Source organism: Cheilinus undulatus, linkage group 12 (genome assembly GCF_018320785.1).
Source record: "Cheilinus undulatus linkage group 12, ASM1832078v1, whole genome shotgun sequence".
NCBI lineage: Eukaryota > Metazoa > Chordata > Actinopteri > Labriformes > Labridae > Cheilinus > Cheilinus undulatus.
Genome location: NC_054876.1, coordinates 37879522 through 37888726, shown reverse-complemented (window position 1 = coordinate 37888726; position 9205 = coordinate 37879522). Strand labels below are relative to the sequence as shown.

The 9205-nt window shown below is 37.6% G+C and overlaps 1 protein-coding gene across 1 annotated transcript; it reads right to left on the bottom strand.

Moving 5' to 3' along the window:
* Positions 1 to 1979: 1979 nt before the first annotated feature.
* On the bottom strand, positions 1980 to 7571 carry LOC121518623 (transmembrane 4 L6 family member 1-like). The gene is made up of 5 exons (XM_041801061.1): positions 7356 to 7571; positions 7021 to 7086; positions 3816 to 3949; positions 3039 to 3225; positions 1980 to 2864 (listed from the first exon to the last, which is right to left on the bottom strand). Exons 1-5 carry the CDS (start codon positions 7530 to 7532, stop codon positions 2856 to 2858), a joined length of 573 nt encoding a protein of 190 aa, XP_041656995.1. The 5' UTR covers positions 7533 to 7571; the 3' UTR covers positions 1980 to 2855.
* Between the last annotated feature and the right edge of the window lie 1634 nt (positions 7572 to 9205).

The following is a 9205-nucleotide window of genomic DNA, read 5'->3' as shown; positions in this document are numbered from 1 at the left end:
TATTTCTAAAAAGTGCTGTGAAAGGATCTTACAGACTTTATAGGAACATCACTGTGAGGCTTTTTCAAACATGTACTCCTGAACATTTTTACAAAGTTTCAGGGCAGGCTGCCCTTTATTTTCCTGACTTGTCTTTTCATACATGGACAGGAGGGACTTAAAGTAAAAGAGAGTTTGTGCCTTTATCTCTATGCCAGTTACAGTGCTCACAGTATCATCAAACTAGTTTATATACTAGGGCTGTCAGCAATAATGCAGTCGTGATGCCATCAAGGTCCATAATTTGTTTTAATTACATGCTTTATTATCCCTTTTAGCACACTTTAGTTAAGCCACTGCAACATTTCCCTGCAGCAACAGCAATGTAAAGAAGCCACCGCTGCTCCTTCAAGTCCCTGTAAAGTGAAACTTAAACTTTGTGTCTTAACATACTAGATATGTTGGAATGAGGTTGCTGTAAACTGTTAGAGAGTTGTTCACCTCTTTCTGGCTTGGCTTGATTTTGGCAGGGCAAATATAAGAGCCCATGACATCACTGGTCTTGACATGGAATTAGCCCGCCCCCCTGACGCTATAATGATATATAATCACAGAGCAGTTCATCTCAGTACAGTCTGTTGTTAGCTGATGTCACTGCCTTCATTGAAAGTTAACAGCTAGCTACATGCTACAAGGCCTACGGGTCATTAAAAGCATCATAACCGAGAGATTTGTACCAGAAAACAGTAAATTCAACCCCTATCTTCTGTCTCTGCTCAGGCAGCTGAGCTCTGATCAGAATCATTCCTTAAAATCAGAGGGGTTTGTATTTTTCCTGAGCAGATTTTACTGCCTCATTTTTCATGATGTTGAGGCTTAATTTTATAAACTCAGAGATGTTTTTCATGACTGAAATTTGGCCTGGTGGTTCATAACAAAGTGGCCTGTCATACAACAAACCTAAAACAAAGATTTTTTTTCATCACTTTACAGGGACTTTAATGTCTCATTTCAATGTAGTAAACACACAGACAGCTCAGTCAAACATTTACCTTTTAACTGGTCCGTTTTTTTCTTTTTATTCCATTACAAGTTCCTTTGTCTGTGGATAAGGCGTTTTCATATTTAACGATGTTAAAGTTTCCCGTTCTTTCCTCATAATAAAGCAGGACTTTATTATTACCGTTGAACCAGGCCTCCATATATTTCGCTTTCAAAGAAAGGCTTACAAGGAACTAAAGTTTGACACTAAGAGGAGCAGATTTATTGCACTTTATTTAGAAAAAAATGAAGTGCAGAAAACTAAAAGAAATTGTTGAAACAAATGGAAACTGCAAAAGCACGACTCAAATCTGCAGCAGAAGCTCGGCTTTCAAATGAGACCATGTTTGTGTCTGTAGTACCAGGCACCATCCCGTAGGGGGCGGAAGTGTCTGGCTACATAGCACTACAGCTGCTTTGATATGTGGTCATTGATTTGATTCCTTTTTGAGCTGTTTGTGGTGTAGGTAAGATGGCTTGTAGCTGAGCTGCTTCTGTTGAATTTGATGTGTAACATGACTATGTTTGTGCAAAACTTATGTTCACAGAGAGCAGGTTTGTTCGGATCAAGGCAAGCAGGACCAAATTTGGTCCAGCTAGGGCTCAAGAGGTTAACTTTGCCTATAAATAAAATGAAATATTATTTTTATCATCACTATTATAATTTTTATTGTCATTATTATTATATAATCTCATTCTGAGTTTTTTTTAAAGTCCCTCCCAATCAGACATTTTGTATGGGAGGTTTCCCAGATGAATGGAAAATATATCCATTCAATGAATAAATGAAACAGTTTTTCTGGCATGTCAGGATACCCTAGTTTAAGACATTACAAACATCCAAAACAAAAAAACTAAAAAATTGATAAATGTAAATAGTAGCATTTAAACGTGATTGACTAAAGAAATTCTGAGATTAGACATCAAAAATGTTTTTTCATTTGACATTCCTAATAGATTCACAAGATCAAGAAACATACAGATGACCAGCCAATGAAACGGTTTTGGTAAATAACATAAAACATAAATAAACACTGAATAGAATTCCTTCACAGCACATTAAATTAGACACTTACAGGAAAGGAAAAGCTTTTTATTCTTGTTATTGTTTTGTCTGAACAGTACAGTAAGTAAAAAGATATATATGTAGCTGCAGCTGAAGCAGTGTAATAGAAAAACACAAGATGTGAAAAAATAGGCATTTCTGATTAACATGAATTTTCTTTAAATTTGTTTTCCCCACATCTTGTTGTACATTGTTGCAGTGTGCATTATGAAATAAACATACATGGGAATGCAACAGTATTATCATCTGACGATACAACACATACCACGATGTTGTGTTCAAGGTCAGGTTTTATCATGTTTCTCATTTTAACACAGACATGAAATCCAAGTCAACTTTTGAGTATATAGGATTATTTACTTTAATTCTTGTCTTATTTTTCTTATAAAAATACAATATGTTGTTCTAATTTAAGATTGTATATTTTCCATGTAAACAATATGTAATTTTCTTGATAAAAAGTGACACTGAAACGTTCTGCTTAAGTTGCCCACGCCAAACAAGAAGCCAAAAGCAGGTAGCCCCACTGCTGGTAATGAAACAGAAATGCAATATATATTTTTGCCACATAAATTCCCCTGTTTATACTCTTTATCCATCTTCAATTGTGTTGGGAGGTCATTGCAGTCCCACAAATATCCAGTACCTTTTGTTTTATCAACATTAGTCTCACACCAAATGCTGAAAGCAGATCAGACTTTTTTTAAGGGAGGCCATTTTGCTCTTTAGTTGCAGTTCCCAAATGTCCAGACATTTCCTGAACAGGACTTCATACTTCCTATAAGAGAAATAATCAGACAAACATAAAACAATAAAAGAAGACAAACATTAAAACAAGGATCAAACAAGAGGAATGCATAGGTTAAGTTTCTCCTACCAAATACTGGGAGAAAAATTGGGTTTTTGATCTGTGAATAGCAGAGAAAACCAAGTGCTCCTTATTTGTCTTTACCTCTTTACGGCTGCAGGTTCCACACAGGCAGCCGAGGAGGCCGTTGATGACCTGGATGGCACAGAGCAACACCTGCAGGCTGCTGATGACCATCAGAGTCATGAACAGTCCCGCGTTGAACCGCACCACGTTTGGAGGCTCTGTGCATTTTTCCCATGACTGTGAGTCAATCAGGTAGGTCCAATTACTGTGCAAAAGACAAGACATTGTAAATATGCATAACAGTAACAAGTCAAGTCATTAGAGAGCTGCAAGAGTCAATCAGTTGGTTATGGTAAACATGTCGCAACACAATGTACTGGTATTTTGCTACATGTAGCTCACTGATAATTCTGAGAGATTAACTATCCCAGAGTTTACACCAGAGAAGAAAACAAGGTCAATTTAGATCATTGACCACAGCAGCCATCAATCTTATTTACTGCTGTGACTCTGTTTTTCTCTCGCTACTTCTGCAGCTCTCTCTATCCTCTCACCTCCAGCACAGCTTCAGCAGCTGGCTGTTCAACATGAGTCTGGTTCTGCTCAAACTGTGACTTTGGTAAATGTTGCTTAGTGCTGAGCTCATGGTGGATTAATGTTAGGGATGCACCATGCTGGATTTTTCTCAATGTCTGATCTGTTGATATTTTCCAACTAATTTCTGCTAGTACTCACCGATACAGTACATAATTAATTCATGGTTTGACTAACCTTGACACCATTGATTGCAGGAAGAAAAGTTCATTTCTGGGTTTAGCCTACAAGTTTTGAACGCCAACGTTTATCTTTTATCACCTGTCTATGAAGGGTGTGCTCCATGTCCCAGCATTTTTGCAGAAGGGTCCATTCTTCAAACCGAGGAACGCCACAATGAAACTGTACATGCCGCCAGCTGCTCCTCCTAAGGCGAAGAAGATCGACACCAACATCTGCAGGAGAAAAGGAGAGGTGAAGAAAAGACGTTTCAGTGTTTAGGTAGGTTGATCATACATGTAATGTTTAATTTCTCAAACCTTAGAACCACTAATGAGTAAAATTTAACCAAAGCTGTTTTTCAGTAGTCTATATTTTTATTCATGAAATATTCAAGTCTGACAGCCTTTAAAAGTTGTTGTGCAGCACCTAGTTATGTAAAAACTTGTTCTCATAAATCCAGGTTTCGAAAACAGCCATTTATTCCTATATATGGGTAAAACTCACACTATTTTACCCCGTAAGAAAGTATTGATTTTTCCTTTATTATGATGTTGCTATGGGAACGCCTTCACTGCCTAATCAGAAGTCATGGATTAAACCTTAACACAGATACCAGATTCATTATTGTGAAATATCATTATATTGGTACAGCACACTGAATGAGGAAGAATTGTGCCATTTGTGCTGAATCAGCGTCATCTGAGGAGAACGATGTGGTAGTTATAGGCAGGGTTAAGTTGTACTGTGACATGACGGCAATGGCTGCTGCCGGTGTAGCTCAATGTAGCTGTAGTATAGAAGCAGCTTTATCAGAACTGGACCAAATTTCTTTAAAAAATAAAGAGCAAAGAACAACACTCGAGGTGATGTTTTCACTCTTCTGCCAACCTGTTTCAACATGAGTTTACAAAATAGGTGGGGTTGAGTTGTACTGTTGTACTGTATATACAATGGCTACCACTGCAGTAGTGGTTAGCTTGCATGTAGCCGTAGAAAAAGAGCAGTTTAATCAGACCTTGACCACATTTCTTTATCAAAACAAGAGTAAAATATTATACTGAAAGCTTCCTTTAGCAGAGATGTTCTTACACGTCTCTTGATAGGATTTGGCATGAATTTTAGCCACAGATCAGCTTCGCTGTTCAAACACTATGGCAGCGCTTGTATGGCTCAGATTAGCACTGAAGCTGTGCATGTCTACCATCACATTTTATTATGTTGCTCTGATTAGCTTGTAATTAAGTGACAGACAGAACATTTGCTTAATCAACTCCAGAGATTTTTTTTAAAGTCCTGCCCTTCCCAAACACTTTGTATGTGAGGTTTACCAGATGAAAGTGAAAAAATCCATACAATAGATATATTGTATGAAACACTCTGTCTGGTGTGTCATTTACCAGTGTGTGCTGAAAGGGACAATAAACTATGTGATTAATGTAAGTTTAAAAAAAATACAGGAATTATGGATCTTACTTAACCACAATTAACCATCATTTCCTTGCCAATCCATTACAAGTTCATTTTTCATGGTTCAGTTCCAATCCAATCCAACTTTATTTGTTAAGCACTTTAAAAACAACCACAGTTGACGAAAGTGCTGTACAGGAGAATAAATAATCTGTCATAATCTTCAATCTAACCAAAGTTACCTATTTTCTTTGACATAAAAGCAGGCTTATATTCAGACAACTTGACTGAAGTGTGTTGAGGGGGACCAGAAACATGCCATGAAGAATATGAACGCATCAATTATGGACTTTAATCAAATTGCGATTAATGCATTGATGCAGACGACCCTATTTATACAAATTCAATTAAGATATTAGAGAAGAAAACCAGTGGAGCTGAGGGATTTAAGACAGAGATTTTTTTTAAAAGCAATTTTATCCAGTCTGGTTTTTGTAGTACTTTTAAGTTTAAGGCAGTGATACTCAACGCGTGGCTCTTTTGTGATGATTAGTGGCTCTTTCATCTCCTAATTTGAAATATTATTCCCCCAGAAATCCTTAAAAAAGGAAAACTTTTAACTTTTGTCTGTATATTTCTGTTGCCCTGCTTTGCAATGTTTTGCCCCTTTTTTGCCCCTTTTTGCCATTTCTAATCCATTTTTGCTGCTTTTGGCACATTTTTACCACTTCCTTTTGCCATTTTCACTCATTTTTTAATCCCTTTGATCCTGCTTTTTGCAATATGCAACTGCCTCCCATATTTTTTTGCCATTTTTTGCCCATTCAAGCTGCCTTTTGCATTAAATGCCATTTTTTTCCCATTTTTGCTACTCTTTCCTGCTTTTTCAAAATTCCCCCCCCAAATTTTGCTGCTTATTGCCCATTTTAGTCACTTTTTACTAAGTTTTTCTACATCTTTGCTGCTTATTGACCATTTTAGTCACTTTTTACCAAGTTTTTCTACATCTTTGCTGCTTATTGACCATTTTTGTCATTTAAAGCCTATTTTGCCCCTTTTCGCCACTATTTTGCCACTATTTTGTCACTTTTTGACTATTTCTGCAACCTTTAATTCATTGTATTACCACTTTAACTCTTTTTTTTTTAACTTTTCACCTCTTAGACTGTGGCTCTCGCAAATTTGTTTTTTTCAACAATTTCGCTCTTTGGTTGAGCTTTGTTAAGGAAAACTGGTTTAAGGTTAGCATTTATATTGACTTAGTTTATTATCACTGGCATTATTTTATTGTGGTTATAAATCTGATTTATAATATAAACATCATGGCTTTAAATGTTAATATATTTTATATATTTTTTCCTTTAATTATGCTTTTCTTATTTTTTATTCCACTTTATCAACACTTTTCTAACAGTTTCTTACTATTGCATATTCCCTTGCTCTTGGCTCTTATAATTTTACCATCAATCTTTTATTTATTGCTAGTTCACTGAATTTGGTGTACATTAGTCTTTAAAGTGTGTTTTTTTCATTCTGCCTTTAATCATTCACTTTTCTGCTTCTTTTTAAGCTCTTTGACCTACAATTGATTTGTCTTAAAGTGCTTTATTAAAATAGTTTTATTGAGTAAAATAAGCCTTTTGCATACATTTCCTGTTTTGCAGCAGAAAAGCAGAAATGTGCTGCACTGTGGTTCCGGATGGTTTTGCATTTATGATCCTATCGATCTTGAGAGGTTCAAAGTGTCATGCATTGGTGATTCAGCAAGCCACAAGTATATATCTAAAAGTATTGAGTATTTCTCAACTTGACTGACTTTGATGATAAAATCTCTTTGTAATATTTTGTCCTTCATAGTTTTCTGATCATGTGAAATGTGTGCTTTCGACCGGCTCACCCATAAGCGGTTTCCGCAGCATCCTTTTGCTCCAATCAGGTTGATGTAAAGGGCTGTGATCAGCACCTGTAGAGACAAGAGTGCAAAATGTTAATGTAGTGTAAAACATTCAGTGCTGATCAAACTTAGCTGGAGTCATTATAGGTGTATTTTCAAAGTATTTTACAGGTTCATTACAACCAATACGTGCATGATGAAATATAAACTATATTACAGCATACTCTTAGTGTTATTAGGGTATCACTAAAGCAGACCCTGACCAAACAAAGGCATAAAAATCTGCATTTTATGTCACAGACATGTTTACAGCAGTTTTAAATCCACAGATAACTCACCAGTATACCTCCTCCGAGGACTCCCCCCATGTACTTCACCTCCACTGTAAGGTTCCCATCTTTGGCATATTTGTTGTCCCAGCTGGGAAAAAACAGCAGAATGTTACAGGCGATGGATATGAGCACTGATGGGTACAGACTCACGGCAATGCAATGAGAACATTTTCCGGTACACATGTTGTCGGAGTGAAAACCAACCAAGTGGTGTAAAACGTCTCATTCACTTGGGTTTCACTCAGATCCTTCCTGTATTCAAAGCAAGGCAAGTTTATTTATAGAGCAACATACACAAAGCATTTCAGAGTGCTTTACAGAGTTAAAAAACAGAAGAATAAGAGCATTAAAAGACAGAAATAAGACATTACAAATAACACCTCAAACATAACCGTCAAACGATATTCACTATATGTTAACATGCAATTAAGAAGAGATTTGGTCATAGCTTGATGAAGCTTTTTAATTGGACTAGAGTCCATAGCCCTGTATACAAGCACAGGGGTAGAACATATTTATCTACAGAAGGATGTCCTCTCCAATACAGGTGGTTGCAATATGCCCCCTTTCAGCTTGGTTCCTTGGTTTTCCCGTTGTCCTTATAAAAAAGTTAGCCAGAGAAACTTCCATCCATTCATCCATCTATTTCTTCTGCTAATTTGAGGCTGGGTTGCCACTGCAGCAGGCTAAGCAAGTCAGACCAGTCATCTTTTTCCCCAGCATTATTTCCAACTCTTCCTGGGGGATTGTGAGGTGTTCCCAGGCCCAATGAGATATAGAATCCCTCCAGCATGTCCTGAGTCTACCCAGGGTCTCCTAGTTAGATGCTCCTGGAATACCTCCACAGGGATGTGTCCAGGGGGCATCCTAAATACCTCAACTGGCTCCTTTGACACCAAGGAGCAGGGGCTCTACTTCGAGCTTCAGATGTCAGAACTCTTCACCCTTTCTCTAAGGCTGTACCCAGCCACCCTCCTGAGGAATCTCATTTTGACCACTTGAACTTGCGATCTCATTCTTTCAATTATTACCCAGAGTTAATGCCAACAGGTGAGGGTTGGAAGGTACATTGGCCAGTTAATCGCCTCCTGGCTCAGCTCCCTCTTCGCCACAATGGTCCGATACAAAGTCTAATACATCAATCCGCTTGTCTGGATTGGTGGGTCTCCTCTGGCAAGAACAAAGCAGATTCAACCTCATAGCACGGCAATGCATACTAATGAAGAATTTTCGCTTCATGAACTTTAGAAGCACCTGAAATAATGGGTGGCAACTCCAATCCAGTGGATAATTTCACTCATGCTGCAAATGTGTCTCACATAAAAAATAACAACCCACTAGAAACATGAGCAAAAGAACCCCAACATGGATTCCATTCAGACACTAAAACATATGGGGCATGGTCGAGTGGTTTAAGGTGCACCCATGTATGCAGGTGGCCTGGGTTCGAATCCAGCTTGTGGCCCTTTGCCGCATGTCTCTCCCCACCCTCTCGTCCCTGTTTTCCGAGTCTTTCCACTGTCCTCTTTAATCCAATGAAGGCACAAAAGGGCCAAAAATAAATCTTGAAAAAAAACAAAACAAAACAAACACTAAAGCATATAAACACATCTAAAAACTTTGCATGATTGGGGAACTCTGTCCACACATCCCCCAGATTTGAAACTCGCAGTAGGCAGAGCTTAGATAAATTGACTTTTTACAGACTTGAACTAACACGTGTGGATCACTGCTGTCAGATAACTCCAACACTGAAGCCCAATTCCCTCAGAATTGAGTTAAAATTACACTTTAGGAGTTAAAATCAAATCCAAAGTTTTTGTCTTAACATGCTAGATATGTTGGAATATTGTTGC